Raw genomic sequence first — 27,803 nt, forward strand, 5'->3', positions numbered from 1 at the left:
ATTTGGCTAGCGAGTGGTAAAGTATAGGCCTACGCCACTATAACTTGGGTTGTCCAACAACCAACAGCTCGCTTTTGTAGTTGGCTACCTGCTATATGGTACATGTAGTACTATTTACCCAGTCAGAATTATATTGGCCTGTCAAGTGTTTAAACACTCAAGCGAAGTGTTTATGAGATAAGACATAAAGTATCAAAGTTCACAGGATTATTCCTACTGTGCAATCTAGGTTGTAATTTGATTATATAGGTTCCCTGCAAATTGGACAGGGTCACTTGAGTTGCTTATGCTGAATGTGATCACATACCCAGCACGGGTCTTTAGAATCACCGAAAGAAACCTGACAACTCTTTCCCGATATGGAGATGGAGGGGTATTATGGTAAAAAGTCTAAATGGCCCAAGCCCATGTTCTGGGGCCTCACGGCCTTCCTGGCTGCGGTTGGCATCGGTCTCGGGGTGATTATCGGGCATTTTACGGCACCAAAAGGACCGGAGTGTGCCGTACCGACACCTGATTCAAACGTGGGATCAACGCCCATGCCGGGCGTGAACGTCATCGACCCTATCAACGCCGCCAACATTGAGGAAAATCTAAGGTAGGTAAAAAACAGTCTGCAGGGGAGGGGAGGGGAGGGGCGGGGCGGAGAAATCCGAACAGAAGGGGGAGGGGGTTCGTTAAGCACAGCGCAATTGGCTTATTGAAGCTGTGCCATTCTCAGTAAATGTATATCGTTAAATCTCTCGTTGCTCTATGCAACAACAGTCTATTTTCAAAGTCGGTGATGGGGGGGGGGGGCTATCCGAGAAAACCCGGGAGGAGATCCGGCTCCCCCAGTCTACCCAAACTTGGATACGTCAGTGGCTTTGTGGAGCAAATGTTCATTTTAAAACGATGATCAGGGGCCAGAATAAAGATGATATTCAGACTGTGGCAGAAAGGTCAAAAAAGTGCCGACGAGTTTATGAATTAGGTTATTTGTAAAATTAAAAAGACAAAACGGATGTTTGGTTACATATATACAGGCGTTCATGTTCTTCAAGAGTGTTCGTCGGTGTCTAATTTGGTACTAATTTGGTGAAATCCCCCCACGCCCGCGACTTTCTTATCCGTAGGTTGGTTGCTCCAAAGTCATCGGGCCAGTATGTTCATTCATGTCACAAAAAATATCAAGAGTACTGTTATGAAGTCAACAACTTTGAACTTTAAAGCATTTTACCTTTAAAGCATTTTAAGGTACGAACGTCGTCGAGTTACCACAGTAGAGAAGTGGATAGCGAGATGAGCTATGGATACAGCCCGGATTCGAATCCATGTCGTCACTGCTCATTTTCCTTGTTTTCTTCACTTGTTTTCTTCTCTGCATTTATCGTTGATATAATTTTATTTTAAGGGGAAAAAAGAGAGCGAGAACCTAAGTGTCTTGCAACGATTCAAAGGTAAACTGAATTAGGCATACCATTTGAACAACCCATCTACGGGGGGGGGGGGAATCGCCTCCCGCCCACACTCGCCAAAGCACTCATTCGAAACGTAGGCCTGGATCTCCCTCTTGATTTCTGTCATTAAGAAATGTTCAGAGAGACAATTTCGGTTAAGATCAGGGAGGGTGACTGTAAAAGGTGACCGCAGAATTTTCGCTTCCCCTTGCCTCCCGCCCGCCACGGAAGATGCAATTATTATAGTACGTATTTTTATTATTATGTTTATAATTGTGTTGGTGATTACCGACGCAGGTACTTCACTAAGGTCCCACATATCGCCGGATCTCCCGCCGAACGCTCCAACGCCGAGTACATACGGGACAAGTGGATAGAGCAAGGGCTTGACTCCGCCAAACTGGTTCCCTATGACGTCCTACTGTCCTACCCCAATGATACCATTCGTAACAAGGTAAAAGGATAATACATAAAGCGCCAGACATCAACCAGTGCGTTGGTTAACATAAACAATCATTGGTTGAAATAACTAATAATTGGTTAATAGGTCTCGTTCAAATGACGTCATTTCCTAAAGACCATCCACGTGCATCGGCATTTTTGAGTGTCAACTTGTTAACGCGCATCGGCTGCGTCGTATTTCGAACACATTTCGAGCAATACGCATTGCACTTCTACAGAAATGGCCGTCATTGAACGAGCCCTACATGTGTCCAACCAACCGATTGGTTGGACACATGTAAAACAATTGTTGGTTATTTCAACCACTCATTGGTGATGTTAACCATGTATGCCACTAGTTGTGTGGATATATCCCAACTGAGTAAATGTTATCATTTATGACTTTGAACAAAGAGTTATACCTGAGATAACAATGGCCCCGACGACCGACGATAACAATGGCCCCGACGACCGACGATAACAATGGCCCCGGTAGTGTACACAAACCTACAACTAGACATGTCAAGAGATATTTACATGCGGTGTAAATATGACACTAGTTGTGTAGATATATCCTAATATGTGTAAATATTATCATTCACGACTCTGAACAAAGAGTTATACCTGAGAAAACAATGGCCCCGACGACCTGAGCCCAAGGTGTCCGTAGGTTTTGCACACAAGCCTAACGAGACGTGTCAAAAAGTTCAAGCACAAACAACGACAAAAGAAGGGAACAGTGCGGGTCCTCGATAGGTTAGTAAAAGTAGACTGTGTATTTGGTAAACCCATCATTATGTCCCGGGCCAAACGATTTACCCTTTAGCCATAGTATGTGCATATGAGCTTAATTCAAATAATCTTGGCTTTCAGATCAAATATCACAAATGCATGTCTCATCCAATTCGAAATGCGATATAAGCACCAAGCCAGGCGACCCTAATTAACCCCGAGAATGAATTTAGATCTATACATGTAAAGTACTTTTCGGTTGCCAAGTCAATGTCAAAAGTTAATTTCTCATGGCGCAGTGGGGAAAATGTCAAGATTGAACGTCTTGGCATATTCTTGGGTTTGAGATTTTTAAAGAGCCTCACGAACGAAGTGAGGGGATTAAAGATGTTAAGGTAATAAAGGTACGTGCTGTTTTCGAGTTTTACCACGAAAAATTTAGATTCAGTTTTTAAATTGCTATTTTAGCAGTACGCAAGTCATTCACTTTTGTATGAAACATCTTGCCGAAAAAAACAGGCCTGCATTTTTAGTTATGAAATATTATACTTTTCAAATTTTGAATTATTTGCGACCGAGAATAATTCAGTTTCCGCAGATTGAACTGGTTTCCGCGTCATTTTATTATCTACAGGGTGAGTAAAAAAAAAAAGAAGAAACCCAAATGTCGGGACTAGTGTTTTATTAAAGTTCTGCATGTAGCACTTTCAAAATCTAGGATGTGAAGGCCCATTTCATAAGCTTTCTTTTAGTACAAGAATCATTCAAATCACTCATGCACTTTTCATGTTACGGAATTATAAACACAACTACCGTTTTAAGGTTCTGTCTGTGTTCTTTCAGCAAAACGAAAACAATTCACACGTCCCTATGTGATTTGTTTTCGTTTTGCTGAAAGAACACTTAACTTCTTTGCGATCCGTGGACAGAACCTTAAAACGGTGGTTGTGTTTAAAATTGCGTAACTTAAAAAGTACATAAGTGATTTGAATAATTTGTGTACTAAAAGAAAGCTTATGAATTGGACTTTAATATCCTAGATTTTGAAAGTGCTACATGCAGAACTTCACTAAAACAATGGTCCCTACATTTGGGTTTCGGTTTTTTTTTACTCACCCTGTATAATGGAGAGTTTGGGAACCAATGGTACTTGTATGGTGGATTTGGTGCGCAAAAGCTACCAAAATAAAATTAGAACAAGCATTTTTTCCCCGTTGAAATAAATACTCAAGCCCAAATTTCGTAATGAAAAACAAAAATACAATTCGTTGAAGTGCACTGACACTAAACCCTGAAGCTATCAAATAAAACTCTATTCCAACGACACTGTTGATTTCATCAGGTATCCATTCTTGAAGACGGCAATGAGATATTCCACTCGCGGCTTGAGGAGGCGGTGCTCAGACCCGGAGATGACCATCCTGATGTGGTGCCGCCATTTAATGCATATTCCTATCAGGGAGAGCCAGAGGTATAACTTTTTAGCCAATCCACTTTTACCATGCACTTGAGCTCAAACCCCATCCCATCCCATCCCATCGATACAATCACATCTGTTGGCTTTTATGGCAATAAGCCTCTGTACTGATGACGTCACACTTTGTTTACGTGTGTGCTTTCCTATGGTGCTCAGTGGACCGTGGGCCCCCACTGGCTCCATAGGAAAGTGCACATGTAAACAAAGTGTGACGTCATCAGTACAGATGCTTATTAGGAGACATACATTGATTGTTATGGTTCACATTATCACTTCATCTTTTTAAACAAGTTTTTAAAACATAGAGATAATAATGATGAGAAATCTCGGTTTCATTGGGTGGGCCTATGTGAATTTGTTTTTTGTATTAGATGCACAACATCTCTTCTTTCTTTTTTGGGGTTCGCATGTATATACGTAAGAGTTTTGTGTATAATCTATACCATCTTCTTTTCTTATAAGGGCGACCTGGTGTATGCGAATTACGCTCGAGTTGAAGACTTTGAATACCTGGAGAAAACTCACAGCGATATCAAGCTGAATGGAACCATCATTATAGCACGCTATGGAAAGATATTCCGTGGGAATAAGGTGATGATTCATTAGGCCTAATAAAAGATTCATAGTCCAGTTAGAATACCTCTCATCAGAAAAACAAATACACTCTAAATTGAGGCACGGTTTGCATTTTCAATTTTTCATTAAAAGATCCGTGAAATGAATTCTTCACGGGAACATATTTTGTGCAAGTTTCTCCTCCACTTAAGTTTACCAAAACTATTTGACATCCCTTTTTGGTAGTTTTATTGAAAAGTGTACTTCTGAAACATTTAAAAGTGTGCTTGCTTTTCCATACAACTGAGGGCGTTGTTGCTGTGATGTCATTTCAGGAAGACACTGTTCAGTTTAGGGGTTTTCTGTCCAAGTTGTCGAAACCCAAAAATTAAATTTGCTTATTGAAAACGTCCGTGAAAACGTTTGCTCAATGGCTTATCGCCATGCACTGACACAACACCAAATGACCACAGAAAAGAAGATCTAGGACGGGAAAATATTCTAGATTCTGGCAACGTTTGTGGTGAAATAGCTGTAACATTGAGGTTTTTCTGCCTGAAATGACATCACACTTTTGCTCATGAATAATGGAAATTAAAAAGGCACCAAAACACCCTTGAAAATGGCAAAACGGAAATTGAAAGTAAGGTTAAATGGGATGCAAAGGTGCATTGTCAAAGATTGCATTAAAGGAAGTAACATTGCATGAGCCCTTTAACACATTGTATGAAATAATTTGCGGATGAAATCTTCCTTTAAATGGACCATAAGGAAAAAAGAGTATTATTATTTTGATGTTACTGAAGTATTGCCCCCTAAAGCTGCTCTCCTCGTAATATATTCAAGTTTCACAAGAAAAATGTTGTACATGTACATTGTAGTTGATGTTTCTGAGTGATCCAGTCGAAAATTCTTACAACTTTAGACATCGAATAATTACTTCACAGATTTCGATCTGTACAAGAATCATTCAAATCACTCATGTACTTTTCAAGTTACGGAATTTTGAACACAAACACCGTTTCAATGTTTTGTCCACGGATCACCTAAAAAAAGGTATCGGGAGTGTTCTTTCAGCAACTGAACGAAAACAACTTCACCGATGCATCCCTAAATGAGAATTGTTTTCATTTTGCTGAAAGAACACTTGCTTTTGTTTTGATCCGTGGACAGAAATTTTAAACGCTGTTTGTGTTCAAATTCCACAACTTGAAAAGTACATCGGTGATTTGAATGATTCTTGCACTAAAAGAAAACTCATTTTCAATGACTGGGATTTCATATCCTACAGGCAAAACTTCATTCAACAATTGGTCCTGCCATTTGGGTTTCGTTTTTTTTTACCCGCACTGTTATACATGTTGTATACCCCAGACTCATAAATCAGTGCACCTCCATGCTGCGGTGTGATATCCACAGATAGAGCTTAATTTCGTTCTAATTTGCTGCCTTGCTCAACCGAATGAAAAGATTATTCTGACTGATTGCATATGGCTCTTTGATATATCTTTTACATTTTAAGATCGACTTTGTTCACTGTCACATCTTACTGTTGGGAATATCAGCAAACCACGCTGTACACACCTCAATTTTGTAATCCCACAGTTGCTGATATGACCACGAAACAGTCAAGTCAGATTGTACCCCAAAAAGTCAATTTTACACCCAGAAAATACTCTAGTAAGCAAGGTTCAAGTTTGATTGTTTTCTAGAACACGTCTTCTACTTAAGTCAATTTTTTTATATAAGTGTATATTCCTCCAAAATCTCGGTTAGGTACTTGGGTAACTTCTGAGGCTATAATCAATATATACCTTCCGCTCAACTTCGAAACCTTTTGCCACCTCATTTGCTCTGAAATGAACCCCACCCTCCCCCCTCATACCAACCTACAGGCACTGAATGCCCAGGCGGCCGGTGCCAAGGGCCTGATCCTGTACTCGGACCCGGCAGACTACGCCATCGATGACGGTGACATCAAGGTGTACCCAGATGGGTGGTGGCTGCCCGAGACCGGAGCGCAGAGGGGCAATACCTTCGTCAGTGACGCCAAGGGTGACCCGGTCACGCCCGGTTACCCTGCTAAACGTAAGGTTACAGACCAGTAAATAAACTTCTATAGACCCCAATGGTAAATGCTCCCACTTCAGAAATTCGGGGAAAATACTCACAACTCTTCAAGGTGTTCGAGACACACATCAAATTAAAGCTTATTACATCATCTTTCATTTTCTTTTCAACTTGGGGGGGGGGGGGGGTCAGCTGATGACTTTTAGGAGAAATTTCCATTTGAAGATGATCACCCCTGAAAATAGTCCTGAAGCCCAGCGCCATTTTGAAAAACGATGCCTACACTCTATTGCAAATTAGACCGCTTTAAGGGCCCCAATTTCATCCAAATTGAACAGAACTACAAGTTCATAGTCCTGTGCACGGCTTCCACCCATATTTTTTTTTTTACTATGGCCCACGGCTTGCTCAAACACTGAAGATTTTGAGGGCATGCAAATCGTGATTTGGCCGGCGTAGGCAATTTCGGACCGATTTACTGGTCTGCAACCGTAAGGGACTGACATTTCTTACCTGTTGAAATTCATCCTAATTGGGCGGGGTTTGAACCTGCGCCTCCTCTTAACCACACCGGATAGCTCAGTTGGTAGAGCGCTGGTGGGGTTGGAGTCTTGCTTCTTTCACTTTCTTTGTTCACATTCATAACAAATTCATACATGTATTTGACTGCTCTTCTTGTCATGTAAAAGCAGACCATTACAAGTCAATCACAAGTCACCAGCTCTTCTAATGAACTGTGATACAAGCACTCCTTTGTTATTTTTCATCAACTGTTACTTATGACGACTGTATGACAGGACTTGTGATGGACTTGTGATAGACTTGACTGCTATTTTCTTTGTTCTAAAACTCTTGAATAATGTATATAGATACCGTAATGTATCCTACATATATAACAAAAGGGAAGCGGGCCTATCTGTATACTTCGTTTTTTCGATGTCCACGTTCAGGAATAATAATTTGGTGCTTGATTGGGATGAAAAGGATTTAAAGTGTTTAGATTTCACCACTCGTTATTTTCATAGCAAATTTTAACATTTTTTTTTACACCCTTTGCAGCATTTGCCTTCCGTATAGACGATTACGATACGGCTCTACCAAAGATACCCGTCCATCCAATCGGCTACGGTGATGCACAGCTGTTACTCGGGTAAAATACACATGCAAACTAAACGTCCTTAATTTAGAAGACAGACAGTCGGGAGACAAGCACTAGGACAAACAAAATGATCACTTGACCATAGCTTAATTAAAGTTTCTCTCTCTGTCCGTTTAATAACATTCGATTCCCCCTCAAGTTTCAATTAAAAAAACCTTATCTGGTACTCAATTACTTTTAGACCCATTATTTTCACACTATTGTTACATTTATATGGTTGGTATAGATGGTTACATACCATATGCCGTGTTGCTAAAATCATCCTTTTTCTTGCTACCCGCAATTTCTGGCTTTATTTTTTCCATCTTCAACACAATTTCGGGGTTGTTTTTGTTTTTTTGTTTTTTTGAAATATGTTCACTGTTTTCCATTCCAAACTGATGCTTGTCAAACCCAGGCCCCAAAAAATCCAAAATGTGAGATAATTTCTTTTGTGATTCTCAATCCAGCAACATGACTGGCGAGGAGGTCATTGATGAGTGGAAGGGACATCTGCCCGTCACCTACCGCCTTGGCCCAGGTTTTAACGACTCAAGCAGGTTAGTTTTGTGGTATCTAGTTGAATTTGAAGACACCCATCGCTCTTCTCTGTCGTACTTTAAGTTCTCCGTATTTGTGTTTGGGGGGAGAGTGTGGAGAGTTCCACTAGTCGAGCTGGACGTGGAAACTCCGATATTATTATACTCAAATAAGGCCGATTCACGTATGTGAAGCAAATTATTATTAGGCATCATCATCATCATGCACGGAATGTTTGCTAATATTCCAAAGTTGAAAAGTGTGAAATTTTTGCAAATCCGCAGCGAAAAACGTGCTGTCACTTTTGATCTCATAGGTATGAACCGCCTTTAACTCGGACAGTTGGTCTTACTCTGGTTGAGTTTGTTTGGGAAAAGTTGAAACCAAGAACAATCATGTAATATACGGTACTGGTATCATGACACCACACGAAATAAAAGATTGATTTTTTTTGTACATCTCTACCAGGAACGTAAAAATGACAATCCATACCACCAGAGAGACAAGGACGACTTATGATGTCATTGGTTTCATTCGAGGTGAAATCGAACCAGGTAGCAAACAATTACCATATTACCTCCATGCAATTAAACATAAAGCAGTATTGCGTAGCGCAAATTGCAATGCGAAACGCACCGCCCCCCCAAAAAAAAAAAAAATATATGAAAACAACATGTGGCGAAATCTCTCGTTGTAACAAGTAAATGAGAACAATCCTTCACAAAACAGGATATCACTTCTGTGTTATAACTGCTTAATACTCTGAAAAACACAATCTTAAATACCTTTTTTGAATGTTTTTTTTCTTCAAATGTTCTAAAATGGAAATTCTTAATTGGCAGCTCTATCAGATCTCAACAAGTAAGGAACCTGTGATCAGGTTGATAAGAAAGCATCGAATTTCTGATTTTGGTAAACAAACTTATCCTAAGAATCTGTGGTCGCAGAATAGTAGGCCCTATATCTGGATTGGAACTGTATCAATTGTTTTTGAAAACAATTGTTCCTATTGAAGCCTACGATACAATGGGGGGGGGGTGGCTTCAATAGGATAGTTATACTTATCAAGCTCTCACATTTGTGATTATTTAGTATCTAGAATATATATATTATAATTTTCTGAAAATGGCAGCTTGATATCGGATCTTAGCGCTGGTGTTGTGGAAAATTTGAAAGCGATTGAATGTCTCAAGCTGTAGGAAATGTTATGTATCCATGATTGATTACAGATCGGTATGTGGTGATTGGTAATCACCGTGATGCATGGGTCTATGGAGCCGTTGATCCAAGTAGCGGGACGGCAGCCTTTATGGAGGTATCGCGTGTGTTTGGAGAGCTCAGGAAATCAGGTGAGTGTATGATGATGACAATTTTCGGGGCGTGGCTTCACTCTCCACTAAGGCACGATGCGGCAATCCAAATTTTTGGTGACTGATTGGCCCAGGTTGGATTGTTACGAGTCAGTCACAAGCCTCAAGTCGTGGACCAAACCGGTGACCTGTTCGAATTGACTGTGGTCAGGCCCGTAATCTAGGGGGGAGGTTTGGAGTTCGAACACCCCCCCCCCCCCTTGCTGACGAGTTCTGCTCAGAAATCTAAAAAAAAAAAAAAAAAGGGCGGAGGGGGGTAAAAACGAAAAAAATCGCCGCCAACAAATTCTAATTTAATTACCCCCATGGTATTGTGTTTACAATTGGCCCTGAAGAACTTTTGCTCGAAAATTCCGTGTAAATGGCCAGGAAATGCCTCAGATTGCATCACAGAGCATCTCGACGAATGCACAATTTTCCGGGGATCTCAATAAAGCAGTCCCGGACCCCACGCCATAAGGGATTTACGCTCCGCACTTGCCCCAAGTCTGGGATCGGGGAATGGCCCTGGTGGTAAAGGTGTTCCTTTGTCATTGGCCATCTAACTTGTGTTTTAGCTTGTCGTTGGCTTGTGATTGGCTTGTGGTGGACTTCAATACATGTTTGCAAATTGGGAAGTGGTTGTGCAGGCTATAAGGCCGGTTTCAGATTAAGTGGGGTCGAAGGCTGTTCTTTTTTTTTTAATGGCATGGACATGTTTCAGAGCAGGTAATAAAATTAGGCATCAGTATTTATGGTGGACAAGTAGGCCTATACATACGGTATCCTCCCATAAAAACAAACAGAAACAGTCTGCCTGGCTTCCTTATTTTTATTTTATTACAGTACTAAAATACTATAGTCCGAACAGCTGTTTAACTGATAAGGCCACCCTGTACGTGTATGACCGCAAATAACATAAATAAAAATAAAAATACTGTGTATGAGAGTCCCAAAACTTAAGTTATTGAAAACATGCAACACAAGAAAATAGACTAGTTCTTGCCCATGAAACAACCAGTCCGACACCCCTATAGTATTGCAGTCAACTGTGTCAAAAGAAACATCTGGTACCGGTGTATTTCTACATATCTCTCCATAGTCTGCCACCAGATCACTGAAGAGTCAATATTTTCAAAAAGTTGGACATGTACCAGTCGAGTCTATGGCTTTAAATTGATATCACTTGGCTTCACTTCCAGGTGCAAAATATTAAAGAAAAGTCTCCTTTAAAAAATTGAATTGAGACCTCAAACTTGGCTGGTGAAATACTGAGGACCTTGTCTTTGCCAAATGATTTTGGAGAATTGTGTTGGCTAAAGAGTGAGTAAAGTTGGCCTGAAGTAGTTTTGCATGTTTTTCTGCACTCACGGTACAAATCTGCTGAAATACCTGATACTTCCACCCCGAATTAAGATGAAAAAAAAAACAGATTCGAAACAGAACAAGAAAATATCATTGTACGTACATCAGACATTTGATTTTGTAACTTTTGTGTTAAGGTTGGAAACCAAGACGGTCCATCGTATTTGGGAGCTGGGGAGCTGAAGAGTATGGTCTGCTAGGATCTACAGAGTTCGTGGAGGTAAGCAAATATTCAGAGAGTGACAAAAAGGAAAATGGCTATATTTTACAACAAAAAATCAATATTTAAGACTGTACTTTCACTTCTGTTCAGATTTTTGCTGTACTTAAGATATGAATTGCATTGGGTTTCAGTGAAATCTTTGACTTGACCGACTTTATCAACAGTTATTGAGGCAGACCCCAGACTTTTCGGAACTTTTTAAATGCCCGCCGAAACTGTTAATTCAATTTAGTCTTTATATGCGGATTATTCAGTCCTTGCATGATCAATTGATAGAAAGTTCGTTCCGGATAGTAATATTTAACTCATGATAACTAAAATCTATAGAGCTTATTTCTCTAATAGCTGAGCGGACATCCAGGAACTTGTGAAGTTTTCATAAAACTGAAAATGAGTCTGGAGTCCTGAATGTTAACATCTAGCAACCGATGAAAACGCATGTACTAATCATGAGCAACCGCCCTAAATGCTGTCATATATTTAATATATTAATTGTCATGTATTTTACCTGTGAAATTATCTAATAAATAATAAATAAAAATAAATGCTGACAAGTATAAACATTACAAAGAAATTATGTAAAAGCTTTTGGGTTTTTTTCCACAGGAATTTCAGAGGGTACTTGCCGCCAGGGCTGTGGCATACATCAATGTAGACTCTGCTGTGACTGGTAACTACTCATTGAGTGTCAAATCAACGCCATTGCTCTACCAGGCAATCTATGCAGCATCGAAGAAGGTCAGCAATTCCACAGTTTTTTCTTTTTGTTCCACTATTCATTGGGAAATAGTAAGGAAGGGACGGGCCCAGTGGCAGATCTAGCCTTCAGGAAACGGGGAGAGGGGTAGGGGGGGGAAGAATGACAGGGGGGGGGGGGGTTGCGGGAGTGTGTAGGCGTGCCTGGGGGCAGCGGGGCATACCCTCCGGAAAAATTTGAAATTTGATGCTTTCTCCTTTATTCTAAGGCAATTTGAGAATTAATTCAGGAACTTTACCATCCCATTTATTATATTTGCCCCAGTTTACAAGTAAAACATTTGCTGCTGTTTGGGGGACGTTGAGGGGGAGTTTAACACCCCCAGACCCCCACTAGATTCGCCACTGGCAGGAGGTGTGGCCTACTTCTTAAAACATGCTTATTAAAGAACAAAGGACCCTCCCAAATAAGATTTTTTTTTTAATTAAACGAAATTAGACAATGTATAGGCCTAATGTATCGATCCCAGCGGAATGTTTGTCAAAGGCAAACATGACAAATGCAAACAGACAAGTAAGGGGCACACAACCATGCATGGGTGGAAGGAAAAACAAAGGGATGTGAAGGAACAAACAAAAGAAGAGAACATAGGAGGAGGGATAGACATTTTAAACAAAAAAAGGTATGAGTTCGGTGTGATTTCCTTGGAGGGTCTTGTTTGAATCATTTTGTTGTGCCTTGGGGTGATTACAGAAGTTACAGGTGGAGGGGAATTGTGAATTGTTGGTCCGATATATCTGAATTTGTAACGAGTCACCCAATTGGTCATTCCTAAAAGTAGGCGGTAGTTTATAGCCATTTGTGACTCACTCGAGACATGCAATTTAACAGAGACACAAAACTTAAAGGGAATATACATCATTTGCTTTTGCTGTAATTTTCAGAAATGGATGGAATTGGGGGGTTGGAAATATATAGCAAATATAGTTACACTGACTTTTTTGAGGTTTTGGGTTCGAAAATGCTATAAAAACCAAGAAAACAATCATTTTCCTGTAGTCTGGTTCCCTGACTCCATATCAGAAGAAACAGAGCAGTTTACATACATTGGGGAATTGTAAGGTCAGGGAACCAGTCTAGCTGGCTTGTACCCGTTCATAGGTGTGTAATCGATTGCAAACAAGTGCGATGGTCAATTGGGGCCAGTATATGAAAAAAAGCCAGTTTTTTCCAACGCTGATCAGCCGACCAGCGTTGGAAATTGATAAAATACTACTTTTCTTGAAAATGACAATATACCAGGTGCCATGATTTTACAGGATGCTTTACACTGTCATTCACTAACAGTCCAGCAAGGTATTTCAAAATGATTTGGTAGTTTTATTTTTTGATGTTTGCAAATGTTGTATTTTCCCTTTAAATTCAAGATTGGTGCAAAATGTAATCTTGTATTTGTTTCATGTGTTGGTCAGGTGCCTGATCCAGAAGACCTATCAACATCGTTGTATGATACATGGCGAGATCGTTTGCCTGCAGATGCTAATGATCCCAATACACTGCCAAGGTAATGAGAAAAAAGTGTTCAGTGTTGAAAACAAAAGGTATTTTAACTCCTCCAAAACACTTAATCCCCTTCCTTAAAAGAAAATCAGAAATGTGCTTAATAAAGAGCAAATGAAGGGCGAGCTTTTTTTTACAATATTTGGTTTAAAATAAGTGAATAAATGTGTGCTTGGGAGGTGTTAAACACTGTGTTTAAGACTGGTTGGAGTCTGAAATGCTGATAATTACCCAAGCATTCCAGACTCAAATCAGTCTTAAACATAGTGTTTAATACCGACCAAGCACATGTTAATTATCATTCATAAATACCTTTTCGGACAAAAAACATATCATTTCGGTCCAAAAATTAAAATCAAGTCAAAAACCAGACGTTGCGAACCATTTTGTTCAACCAATTTGGTCAACAATTTTACCTCATGTTTTATGATACACCACTCTGACTATAATATGGAATGTACCTGTACAACTCCTTACCTTATAAGGAGATTGGTGCGAGCGTCGCGCGTACTGTGTGATGTCGCGCAAAATGCAGCTGGGCCAGTGTAGTCTGAATGTCAGACTATGAGACACTGATTTACTGTATTGGGCATGCCTACGTGAGGATTGTGAATGTTCAACCAATAAAACGGTAAAAGGCACTGGATTTCATGGGTGTCCAAATTTCATGTGACACTGGAAAAGTGTTTAAGACCAGCCGGCCCATGGGCGTCTCCAGGATTTTTTCTAGAGGGGGCAAAACATATTTTTCCCAAAAAAATCTTGTATTTCTCAACAAATTCTCGATTTATCAGTTTTAGAGGGAGCAGGGACATTTTGCCCCCCCCCCCCAACTCATTAGATTTACACCACTATGACTTCGCGCCTTTTTTTTTTCTTCTTCCTTTTTTTGGAGCGCCCCCCCCCCCCCTCGCGACGCCCATGAGCCGGCCATGTCTTTTAAGACCGGCCACGTGTCGGGCTCTCGACCAATGGGAATGGGTAAACTGTCTTAGGTATTTATGAATGTCATATTACACTTTGACATCGTTGACCATTGTACGATTTTTATTTGACAGAGTCAGTAATCTTGGTGCGGGGAGCGATTTTGCCCCATTCATGTATCGTATCGGAGTATCGGCAGTTGATCTCCGTTACAGATATGATCCTGTAAGTCCAACCAATCACCAAGCAAGTTACAATCAACCTAACATTTAGAAAGTTAATTTTTTTTGTACTTCATCATTTTTCCCTCTCGCAGAATCAAGAATATGGGTTCGGGGAGCGATTTTGCTCCCTTCATGTACAGAATTGGGGTGCCAGCTATGAGTATGACTTTTTATTATAAATACCACGTAAGTTCAACTTTTGGACACATGTATATGTTGCTGTGTCCCTCCATATTGGCCAACCCTTGCCTAGCCCCACTTGTGTGGCCTCAGTATTGCTGCGCTGTACATTAGGCCACACGTCTGGTTTCCCAACTTACTGAGGAGTTTAGTCCAAACACTGGCGCATATGAACTCCAGGAAGATGCTAAATTTCTCGAAAAATTTGAAGAAAGATTACCTAATCTACCCGGAGGGCAAAAGATGAGAAATCATAGAATGCAACCATATACACTGATATGTGAAAAAAAAAAAAAAGTTCAAAAAAAGGGAGCGCCAGTGTTTGGAATAAACTCCTCAGTAGTACTGGAGCACCTGGCGTGTGGCCAGAGATACAGCGCAGCAATATCGCGGCCACTAGTGGGGCTAACCCACTGATCTCTATATAAAGACTGGATAGCTAATATAGAGCCGCACAATGAACGAATTTGACGCCATATTGGTGAGACCGGCTGGTGATCTACAAAGGACAAGTTGCCGTTTTTATAGCCAGCATGATTTCTTTTGTAACGTCGCGGTTCACTTGACTTATATTTTGACCACTACCACTGACCAAGGTTAACTACAATTTTTCTAACGTCGTGGTTACTAAAATGTCGCAAATATCACTTTTTCGGCGTTTTGAAATAATAATCACTATGGAAATGTGTCCCTTTTAGAACATCATAATATGTGTACGTGACCAAAATGCGCGTCAACTGTTGATACAACGCGCACGTATTTACGCTTAGAACGTTCGTATTATACGCAGCCATCTTCGTAAGACCGGGGGCGAATTGGTCAATATGCAAAGTCTACTGTGTGAATGTTGTATGCATATCCGCTATCCAGTCTTTATATAGAGATCAGTGGGCTAACCCTTGCCAATATCCAGTGTACCAATCCACCAGCACCCCAGCCTGCAGCTAACACCCCTGCCTCGGACTGGCTTGCATGTGCATGTCTAACTAGTCTCCTGGGACAGTAGTTTTTGTTTTCTCCATCCATCCACAGAGTGTGTGTGCATAAATGGCTTGGATTGCTCAAGCGCAGTTAACACAATAATGTCTGAAATCTCTTTGTTTGAGGCAAAATCTCTGATAATTTGCACAATTGTTACAATTTCCAAACTGTTAATTTTTGCTTTGCCAATTTCAAAAATTGTGATCGAATCGGCCACAAGTCAATCGAAAGTCTGTCACAAGTCAAGCACAAGTCAGTCACAAGTAACACGAGACAATGACTATAGTAACAATGACTAAGGATTGTTTTGGTAGAGATTATTTGAAGTTGGTATTGCATGTTGATTTAAAATTTCAATTGTCTTTTCCGAACGATATTTAAACGATCATGTCCTATAACAAATGTGCTAGTTTGTTTTGGCAGGTTATACGGTTTTAAAATTTGGTTTTAAATGGCGCTGTCTAGTTCAGAAATTGCGCACACTATTCAGAACGAATTATTGTCTCGCTCTTAATTCAAAAGTTGAAATTCATTAATGGATTACTTAATTGTCATGGGCCGATTTTATTTCATGAAATCTCATTTTGATCATGCATGGAAAGCTCATAACTAATGTAATGCTAGAAAATTCTCAATTCAATTTGAAAATCTATTTTTCAAGGTGCCACAACTGACCAAAACGCATGTATACATCCCCTTTAAATAGCTAACCATTTAATTGACTGGGAATAGGTGCATGAATGAATATTGAGTGACTCGTGATGACTTGTGAAGGCTTACAACTCAGACATTTTGTCTCAAAAACACTTGAGATTTCAGACAAAACTTTGTTGGGGTTTACTCTTTACAGCAAAGTTTAACATATTTTCTTGTCTCATTACTAACAGTCTCTGGGAATATCCAGCTATCCCGTTTACCACTCGGTCTACGAGACCTTCTACTACATGAAGACGTTCTTGGACTATGATTTCCTCCGTCACCAGGCCGTGGCCAGACTCTGGGCAGAGGTGGCCCGAGATCTGGCCGAGTCCGTCATACTTCCCTTTGACTGCACCGACTACGTGACCAAGATCACAGGGTCCATGGATACGGTGAGGACTGCATACGAGGCACAGATGGCTGCGCAGGGAATCACTTTTGGTGAGGGGGAAATTTACTGGTAATAATCATCTCCTGACGATGACTAGAGCAGGCTAGTCGAAACGATGAAACCAAAGACAAGTTCGTATAGAACTTACAGCAGGACTGTTCTTAACAGAACAAAAACTACTTAGCAAAGTTGATAATAAGCAGGACAAGTTCTTCTCAGAACTAATATCTTCTAAGCAGTAGTTATTACCACATGGTGTTACCGCAAACCGAAACGATACCGATACCCCACCATGCAAAGCCTCAAATCTTATAATAATCATCCTATCGCAGAGTACTAAGTGGTGTGAAAGTTAAGTCCATCACAAACCCATCACAAGTCCGGTCACAAATAACTGGGGATCAACAATAACAAAGGAATGCCCTGGCCACAGTTGATTTGAACAGCTTGTGACTTGAAACCGGACTGTAACGATGACTCGTAAATTATTGAGTTGTGACAGTGTCCCAAAGATTGTATCAGTATTTCTGGATAAAAAAAAAAGGTGACTGCTTTATGTTCCGACACCCTATGTTCTGACACTCCTATGTCTGACAACCCGCATATAAGCCGCCAGATTCTTTTTTTGGGGGGGGGGGGAAGGATATTTTGGGGGACAGTCAGTGGTCAGTTATTATGAATGAGAAATGTATCGAACCGCATCGAACCGCAAAATGGTGTATTTGTGCATGTTTGGCATGTTTTGTCTACCAAAGTACCAATGTTTATAATGCTTCATTGGCCCAAAATGTGTCCACATAATTCCAATGATTTGCTCTCTATCTTCAAGTTGTTATTAATCTTAACAGCGAAGAAAATAAACATAATTAATCTATTTGTAGATAAAGTGTTGCGGGAAAACGGGGGGGGGGGGGGGGGGGGGGGGGGGGGGGGGGGGGGGGGTTAGGATAAGGGTTAGGGATAGCAATATTAGCAGTCGGAACATAGGGGTGTCGGAACATATAGGTGTGTAAGCCCCCCAAAAAGACACCTGATAATCATTAACCTCATTTGAGTATCCTGAAATCTTGTACAAGGTTTTAAGAAATGTTCGAATCTTACGAACACTTCCTTCCTCCATGATATTATGTAATAATTGTATGATTTCTGTCACAGATTACATCTACTCTGCTCTGGCGAACTTTTCAGCAGCTGCCACTGAATTTGAGAAAGTCATCTCACAGACCGATATGAAAGAGTAAGACATTAACAGATAAAACTTATTATATGACTGACATACAGATCCTTGTCGTTTGATTGGTGGAACTCACATCACGTGACATTCATTATTGCTCCCATTCACACCGGGGCTCAAAAAGTCCCATTCACCAATGGGGAAAGGGATTTACTATTCAACAGTTAGGATCATCCTTGTTCCATGACGTGGTATTTGTGTGCAAATGCATGCTGGTATGCGCGTTGCGCGTAGCGCGTATTGTTCCAAAGAGCCAGTGCTACAGAGTTGGGTTCAAACACTTTCGTGAAGGTTGGTTTGGAAGAGAGAAATACATTTTTCACCAATTTTGTATTGAAATAAAAGTTCATATATATCAAATGACAAGGATCTATATGCCACTTATATAAAACAAATATTAAGTGGCTTTAAAATGTAAAATGGGTGGAATATTATCGCATGGTAAAATCTGGACTTTTCCAGTTCGCTCGGCTTCGCCTTTTGAACTGGAAGAGTCCAGATTTTACCTTGCGATTATCCTCACATTCCACTCTGAGCCACTCAATATCTGTATACTAAATTAACGTGCCAGCTTGCACCATGCATGTGGAGAAAATGTCCACTCCAAGAATGAATACTTTCAAGTCAAGATAACTGAATTGAAAGCATTTTCAATATAGCCATTATTTTACAAAATGGCCTCAGAGTATTATGGGAAGGAAATTAATTGGCACATGAAATTGCCCACTTCGTCTTCTTAAATTGCTCTAAGTCACCAAAGTGGATTTGCAACAATGTCTAGTATGACGACTGATGTTTATTATTTTTTTGCTGATTATTTTCTAGTTTGATGGCTTTGCGTCGAGTCAACGATCAATTGATGCAACTTGAACGAGCATTCATTGATCCTCTTGGACTACCAGATCGCAAATTTCTTAGGTAAGATCTAGCAAGAATATTAAATCAAAATATCTTAATACTCCAAGAACCAAAATCAAGTTTGGCATCTTTTCAAATTTACACGAATCTGTCCTTGGTTTAGCACACATTGAAAGATTTTTGAGGATTCAGGATAAAAGTGCCCAGTGATTCAGGGTTAACACTGTTTCAAAGCATTCAGGCAGATGTTGGTCCTCAGTGCTAAGCAAGAACACTGCTATATTATATACAGGGTGAGTAAAAAAAAAAATGAAACCCAAATGTTAGGACTATTGTTTTAGTAAAGTTCTGCTTGTAGCACTTTCAAAATCTAGGATATGAAAGTTCAATTCATAAGCTTTCTTTTAGTACAAGAATCATTCAAGTCACTTATGTGCTTTTCAAGTTACGGAATTTTAAACACAACCACTTTTTTAAAGTTCTGTCCACGGATCACAAGAAGGTAAGTGTTCTTACAGCAAAACAGCAACAAATCACATAGGGATGTATGTGAATTGTTTTCGTTTTGCTGAAAGAACGTGCACCTTTTTTTGTGATCCGTGCACAGAACTTTAAGATGGTGGTTGTGTTTAAAATTCCGTAACTTGAAAAGCACATGAGTGATTTTAATGATTTTTATACTAAAAGAAAGCTTATGATTTGGACTTTCATATGCTAGATTTTGAAAGTGCTACATACAGAACTACATACAGTGCTACATGCACAACTTCACTAAAACAATAGTCCCGACATTTGGGTCTCGCTTTTTTTGACTCACCCTGTATTATATAGATGAAAAGGTGGGTGGGTGTGTGTTTGTTCACAATTGATCGCCCGCAAAGCGGGCGAGAAATGGCCAAGCTGTTTACCCTGCAAAATGGGCGGGACGAAGCATCGTTTATGATATCAAAATTTACGAAAGAAAGTAGGAGCGGATACATGATCCTAATTTAAACTTTGAATCCTATAACATCTGCTATTGTTAAAAAATAACACTTGGTTTAAAAATTCAATTTCAGATAGCATGGATACACCAACTTTAAAATTCAAAAAAAAGGTTAAATTTTCAGGTGTGGAACTGATAAACTGTTTTGGTGTTATCCCAAGTTTTCGATTTAAATTGGATTAAGTATGTGTATTTCTGTTGAGTTTACAAATCAGTAATTTAAAAATCTTGAGTTTAACAAGAATCAGCCATCACGGCCCTAAGATTCCAGAGATGGTAATACTTCTATCTTCATTTGCTGTTATTGTTTCCATTTGCAGACACATCGTGTTCGCGCCAAGCAGTAAGAACTACTATGCTGCTGATGCCTTCCCGGGCATCGTCGACGCCATGTATCGAATCGACGAAGCACTAGATCAAGATGCGCGCTGGGATATTGTCAAGCAACAAATGGCAGTCACAACTCATGCCATCCAATCAGCAGTCAGCACACTACAGGATGTGCTGGCATTCGATGGGTAATCACAGCAAGGAGCTGATAGGTCCAAAGTACTTATTAAACATATGGCTTGTATTCCCCGAGCTATCCAATCAGCAGTCAGCACACTGCAAGATGTGCTGGCATTCAAAGGTTTTAATCAGTGAGTAGCTGATTGGTCCAAAGCAAATAAAACATATAGACCATTAATATACCTCCAGCTATCCAATCAGCAATTTGAGTGCCAATCATAGGACAGAGCTGATTGGTCCAAAGTACTTATTAATTATGGCCCACATACTCGTGCCATCCAATATGCAATCAGCAGTCAGCAAGCAGGATATGCTTGTGCATGAAGGTTAATCATAGCAAGAAGATGATTGGTCAATCTATTTTTACATATTGCACATAGAAATTGATATAACACTTGCCAACCAATCAGCAATCAGCACGCTACAAGATGTGTGGGCTGGCTGACTGATTAAAATAAACGTCTTCAATGTGTTAACATAGAATTTGATAGGATAAAGCCCCATTAGAAATAAATACCATATGGTGTAAACTTTTGCAAAACAAATGTTAAGAGCTGTCCAGTAATAAATGAACTCCACTATTTGACATTAGATCTCCTGAAACTTAGAAAAACGTTAGCATTATGCGTTTCTTGGTACAGAGGTGTAGAACTGTTGTGTTCACATGCCTTTTTTGAGGGTGTATTTTTTCATTACATCAGCATACTTATTTGCTAAGGCCAATATGAGTTCCTTGAGCACAAAACCAGTCGTAATTCACACGGCCATATTTTGAAATACAGCCTATATTGCACTGTGCAGGCAAAAATTATCGAAATTCAGGTTAAGACGTTAGAAGCTAGAATGGAATAATGAACATTTGTTTTCTTCAATGGAGTTAATTTGTGAACTTCCTACGGAATGTAATAGGGAAACTTTAACAACATTTTTGTTTTTCAACTTTCAAAGGCCCAAAAATTGGGAACTGTACCTATAACTCCATCAGCTTTTGACCAATTCCCATCATTGGAAAGCTTACTCGAAGTCCTAATGAGCCCCACATACCACTTTCAAAAATTTGTCCAAGTGACTCGTTTTGTGCTGGATAGAGGTCACATTATGCAGTTGATGTTGGCCAGCTTTGTGAATAGTGAATGCAGAATTCACTCAGAGTTTAATGCAGGATTTGTACAATGTGGTGGTTCTCGTATGTCAACAGGTCTCATTTACAAAACATTTATTTTTGCATGACAGTTTATCATTGCATGATTCTTTCAAAATCGTTTAAAAAGTCACAGACAATCGAGAACAAAAACCAACAATCATGACACTGCACGCACTAATGGTTCAGTTGGTCAAAATGTGCACTTTATTTTAATAGACTTTAACCCAATAGTACTCCCCACACGCCTCGTCACGTGTGTTTGGTGTTAACACTCATTATAATCAGCTGATGACTCTCAAAAAAGCACAAATACATCCAGAGAGGGCAGTGCACTCGCTATACAGTACTTTATCTGCCGAGAAATATTCACAATCTATACATACAGACCTAACCGACTGCAGGGTGGGAATTTACTATCTCAGTGGCATCCCGCCATCCCAAATTTAACATTTTTAGGGATGTCTATTTCTGACATAACTATTAAAACCTTTTATCAGCTCTGTTTTAAGACTTTTAATCATTTTTTTTTATATTCCTTTTTTAAAATTTGAGTAGACGGAAGAAACTAAATGCTATTGCTTCAGAAGTTTTTGTTTTACATTTTTTTTCTAAAATGCAAAATGAAAATTTGGAGGGAAGAGCAGACGAGCAAATCTACGTCTAATTCCAGAAAATGCTAAGAAATAACTGCAATTGTAAATAAGCTTTAATACCTTGAGGCAAAAAACCAAGACGAAAAGAGGATTGACGTCAACGTGACAGCAAAGATTCAAATACTAAATTTCAATAATGTGTTTGCTTGCTTGACTCAGGATTTAGGTAGCGATCAAACGGTTGTTAAAACTTTCACAATTTAACAGAAACCATAATTTATAACTCTTTTCGATTTCCAAAAGCCAGATTTGCAACCCTCGCAATTAAAGAAAAAAAACTTTAAATTGGGAAACATCACAGAGTACTGCTTGCATTCGAACGCCATTAAGGAAGCACAGAGAAACTTAACAATTACAGAACACAAGGGGTATGGTGGTTAATTACTCTGACAACACAAAACGTGAAATTGTAATTTCACATTACAAAATTTCGAGATTGCTTTATAAATAAAAAAGATCACATTTGAAAAAGACAAGCAGCTATGGTCTCTCCATAAAGAGATGACCAAAAAAAAGTCAAAACTGTCCTCGGTATTTCCATCCACATCTTTCATTTTGTCTTCTTAATGCCTAAAAATGATATCAATATCAGATTTGTCAGTGAAGGAAACAAGCAATATATGCTACCATTTGCGTTTTTGGGCAACCAAATTATTGGTGTTGAAAAATTTCGTGTTTTTTTTTTAAACTAAACTTCCTTTTCTTCCTTGTCAACGACAGTTCATGTAGGCTACACTTACACTGGCCTGCAGCACCTAACAATACCCTTCGATTGTTGCCAACATTCTTACATGTCATGCAGTAAAATAAAAGACAAATGTTTGTAACATTACGTATCCTGTTATGCATGAGACTAAGGTATGTTTCTGCAAACTAGCTATGAGGATATTATTCAATAGAAAACGTACTGCAAATCATTTATGTAGCTAAACATTAATCAGTATTATTCACTGTATTTTTATATAACTAAAACATTGTTCTATTTGAACTACATTCAAGTAAGCCTAAAAAAATTGACAATCAATTCTCATTAAAATTAAAACCCTGTAAATTAACCTCCCAAATAAATGCAATTGTCTTCATTTAAATAAATTTTGTAGTACGTTGGAAAAAAAAAGCAAAATTTCGCAAAATTTGCATACACAAATCCTGAAATGAATGCAAACTTCAGAAAGGGACTGCTATAACCACATACAAACTAATTTTATCTTAATTTAATGAAAGACACATCACCAAACAGTTTTGATGACTTCATATTTAACATTCACAGGTAAATCAGTCAATGGTGACAAGAATGAAGAAGCGTTCACTCGCCAAGCATTGCTAGGAACCCTCCAGGATCCTCCAAACTCCACCAGAGTGCAATCAAGTCTTTCTGTAAAATAAGAGTGACTGAGCTCTCTGCCTTCCTGAATTCTTTAAAAATCCTGGTGGATTTTGAAGCATCACGGAGGGTAGGGGTTATGCCTAGGCATAATCTGAAAAACAAAGGGCCACACAAAATAGCTTTTTGGTCAGACCTATTTGATATAAGCAATTATAATTCAACAGATGTTGTCAGTGGTATTGTACCGATCTGCCATTGTTTCTATGCCACATTCTAATAGTGATCTTAACCTGTATAATGACAGGCATGCAACTTTTCCTCGGATCAGCTGATTTCCTCTTTTTTTTTACTTCCCATGTGTGCCACTGAAAATAGCAAAAAAACTGTACAAAGTCTTGGAAAGATTTGAATTTCCTCTTGTTTATGACTTCCCAGTTGCATGCCTGATAATGACCGGAACAGTTTGAACTCAAAATAGAGGGGCCTACCCAAAACAGCTAGTATTTACCTCCTGTTTTTGGAACACATGAAAAACAAGGTTTTTAATTTGATTTTACATTTACAGGAATACAGCTTTTCAAAATTAGATTACCAGATCGTGTCCTTTGATTTGTCTCAAATTTCAGTATTTGAAAAAAAAATTATACCAAACTTTATTTTCCAGGAAAATATTCCGGGATTATATCATCGTACACTTAAATGCTGCAACGAAGAAATGTAGACACTGGCACAAACACAAAGACAGGAATAATTGAAAAAGGTAGTTGTGGCAATGGTGGCCTTGAGGTATGTCGTTATTAAGGTGGGCAACTAGGGGCGTGGCACAATGGGTGTGGCACATACGTAGGGCAGGAATACATGTAAGGTGGGGTACAAGTAGGGGCGTGGCAATATCAAGAGGGCGTGGCATCTGCAGGAGTGAGATATGGACACACTTTTAGGTGTGGCATTTGAAGGGGTGTGGCCATAGCACACAGAATGGGATTTGTAACGGTAGCTTGATACAACATCAAACACTCGGGCTGGCCCTAGGTAGGGGGATGGTCTGGTAATTGTGCAACCACAACACAGGGAGCAAACAATATTAGGAGGGGCGTGGCAACAACATATCAAAGACAAAGCAAAAGGGGCGTGGCAATAATGCGATGGAGGTATGGCATCACATTAATTTGAGTACGAAAATGAGGCATTGTCTTCCGGATATGACCAACAACAAAACTGCACTCTGCCAACTAAATTAGGACACAGACCCTAACCCATTCGCAACCCCCAAATTACACGACCATTAACAATTCTTAAAACATAAAAAATAAACTTTACATAATGTATAACATTTCTTCAGCATTCCATGCAAAAAAAAAAATAACCAACTAGGTATTTCATAAATTGGCGTCCATCCTAAACAATAAATTATATTTGTGTAGCTATTTTGAACAATAATACAACCACCTGTATATACAGAGAGAAGAATATCTTTCATAATAAAAGTTATAATTTTTTTTTCGTTTAAGGACGAATCAGGAAAAAAACACCGATGAGAATTTGTACATTCTAGCTTGGATATTGCAGACAGTTTTGCGTTCTTCTCACCTAATTATAAAACTCTACACCACACATCCTAAATATAAAGTTCTATCATTCATTTTTTTTTTTAAGTTTAAATTTCACATTTGATATTATTATTTATACTGACATGACTTAATATAATGAATTACTTTGACTAATACCCAAATTCCCTCTTAAATCTAACTTAAAATGCAACACTGTACCCCCGACTACTAAATAAAAAAGTATGAAACTAGTACGAAACTAGGTCTTCTTTTATCTTTTTCAAGGGCTTGACACTCTCCAAAATACCAAAAATATTACAAAATAACATCGGTAATAAATAAAATTCTACTAAACGGAACCGTAGTGAGCCCTGTATGCAAAACGAACTATGAACAGTATGTACAAGCATGACAAGTAAACCATGAATACGGCCAATGACTTCACTATGAACACTTTGTCAATAGTGCCTGTTCAAACTCTATCATGCATTGGGTATGCATTTTTTTCCCCCTTCGCAAAAACACATGAGGCGACTAAAATGGCTCTTTTACTTTAGGAAAAATGAAGAGGGAAACAGAGGCGAGTTCCATTATTCCCCACAATACTTTGACGACAAAACTCTTTTGGTAGTGACTTTTAGCTAAGATTTGGAGAAAAAAAAAATACACCCCAACGTTATTTACAATGCATAAGTCTACCGGTATCAAACAAAAAACAATAATGCATTCGGATTTCAAATAAACAGTGAACACATTTGCTATCAAAAAAAATTCTTTAAATTTCCTGGGGGGGGGGGGGATTCGGAAGATGGGGCGATACAATGCACCATGTATACAGAATTTCTTTGAAAAAAGATCCTACGAATGTATCTTTATCATAAACAAATATATGTACACTGCATCAAAAATGATTCATTATATATAACCTTTTAAAACGTCGGATTATCCCTATGTACCTATGAAACACAGAATACACACAGTACGTAACGTTTGGTTTACTGGGATTTCAAATACCTAGACATGTTAGCGTTCTTGTCTTGTCTATTTACACATTTTTATTTATTTATTTATTTTTTTAAATTTTTTTTTAGTCAAGGTTATGGTCTCTGTTAACTGTATCTCATTACTTGACTGTACATATTTACAACGTGCGTGTTTGTCAGTCCGAATTCAACTTCTGTGATGATATTTGAGGAAAACATACTTTTTTCTACTTTCCAAAAATGCAAATTTTCTCAGCAAAGGACTCCTTCATGGATCTCTCCCAATGAACAAAGTAAGCGGAGACATACAACACTTCTAGTTAAATTCTTCAGAATTAAAACGTGAAATTTTTAAGAACAGTACTGGACATAAAATTTGGTTTATTTTATTCAAATACTTAATCTAGAATTTTTTTTTCTCTTGAAAAAAATTAGCACACAATGATATGAATAAAAAATATTCTCAAGGTATTTGAATACAATTACTAACGAATACAATTTCTCTTCAACTTTGCTTTGAATCACAGTTCCAAAAATGAGAAGAAATATGACAAATTGACCTTTAAAATTCAGGACAATATTTGTGGCGGTCTTTGAATCAAGGGAGTACAAGAATACTAGAGTTTTGGATTTTCCTGATTTTTTTTTCCAAAACAGATTTGGCAAGAAATATAGTACAGAAAGTGGAGGCTCTGAATTCAATTTAATGATTCCACATAAATGATGAAAATGATGATGATTCAATAAATAATTTTCAATATTAATTCACTTTTGCAGCACACATCAGAAAAATACTACTGCGTAGAAGTTTGGAGAAATTCAACCACTGGCTTTTCCTTTGGATCCATACGGACATCTGTAAAAGCTGAATTTCTAATACTCATTCAACCCCCAAAAAAACAACAATAGTACTCCATTTTCCCATATTATGGACAAATTTTAATTTCATATCCCTCATGCACAGAACAAGTGACGGCTCTTTCCCAATTCGTTTTTAATAGAAAAGTCATTAATTATATTCCTTAAAAACATGTTTGGCCAAATATATATACCTTACTGAACAACAACTGAAGGTAGTGAACAAAGGTTTTTTTCAATTCTTCAATGGAGGTAACAAAATAATTGTAGTCGTTGTAATTCTCACTGAAAAAAAAAACCCACAAGGAGACGAGATCATAATTCTGACTAAGTTTCGACCGAATTAAAACAAATACAAGTGTTGAAGGACAAATCATTACCATGTTGAATGTGTATCAGTAATTATTTCTTATTAGTAAACACCTTTCGACAAATAAATTTTATCGGAGAGTACAAATGAACTGCAGTTGACGCCCATATTTCAGTTTCCAATCCGTCTGGTTCCCTTCTTGATCCAATGTCACTGCGTGTGTTAGAGGGTGAGGGTGACAGACTGGCGGGGTAAGTCTCAGTGTAGCGTCTTTGGATGTTTCAGTGTCGTAGGGTCTCAACAAATTGGTCAGGTCTCATACCACAGCCTCGACTTTGCTGTTGGAGTTATTGGTCTCTGTCAACTTGGCCTTGTGCGCTTCAATCATCTGTTGAATGACATCGAA

General features: G+C 38.8%; 2 protein-coding genes across 19 annotated transcripts in view; one reads left to right on the top strand and one right to left on the bottom strand.

The window, feature by feature from the left end:
* LOC119744367 (N-acetylated-alpha-linked acidic dipeptidase 2-like) lies at positions 1-23,424 on the top strand. 2 transcript variants are annotated; one of them, XM_038220265.1, is made up of 17 exons: positions 1-598; positions 1,737-1,893; positions 3,955-4,083; positions 4,552-4,680; positions 6,540-6,732; positions 7,774-7,864; positions 8,323-8,412; positions 8,861-8,946; positions 9,622-9,741; positions 11,244-11,326; positions 11,936-12,067; positions 13,499-13,590; positions 14,827-14,920; positions 16,783-17,035; positions 18,141-18,222; positions 19,045-19,137; positions 20,383-23,424. In XM_038220265.1, exons 1-17 carry the CDS (start codon positions 360-362, stop codon positions 20,582-20,584), a joined length of 2,265 nt encoding a protein of 754 aa, XP_038076193.1. In that variant the 5' UTR covers positions 1-359; the 3' UTR covers positions 20,585-23,424. The 2 variants fall into 2 exon arrangements, with proteins under 2 accessions (XP_038076193.1, XP_038076194.1); XM_038220266.1 differs by lacking the exon at positions 14,827-14,920 and adding an exon at positions 14,645-14,735 and having other exon boundaries at positions 68-598.
* Positions 21,898-27,803, bottom strand: part of LOC119744366 (1-phosphatidylinositol 4,5-bisphosphate phosphodiesterase beta-4-like) — a 68,670-nt gene continuing 62,764 nt past the window's right edge. For all 17 annotated transcript variants that reach the window (XM_038220264.1, XM_038220263.1, XM_038220261.1 and 14 more), the window contains one exon: positions 21,898-27,785. In XM_038220264.1, coding sequence (XP_038076192.1) covers positions 27,714-27,785 — 72 coding nt within the window. In that variant the 3' untranslated portion in view covers positions 21,898-27,713. The remainder of the gene's footprint in view (positions 27,786-27,803) is intronic.

This window comes from Patiria miniata, unplaced genomic scaffold (assembly GCF_015706575.1).
Source record: "Patiria miniata isolate m_02_andy unplaced genomic scaffold, ASM1570657v1 HiC_scaffold_7, whole genome shotgun sequence".
Classification (NCBI taxonomy): Eukaryota; Metazoa; Echinodermata; class Asteroidea; order Valvatida; family Asterinidae; genus Patiria; species Patiria miniata.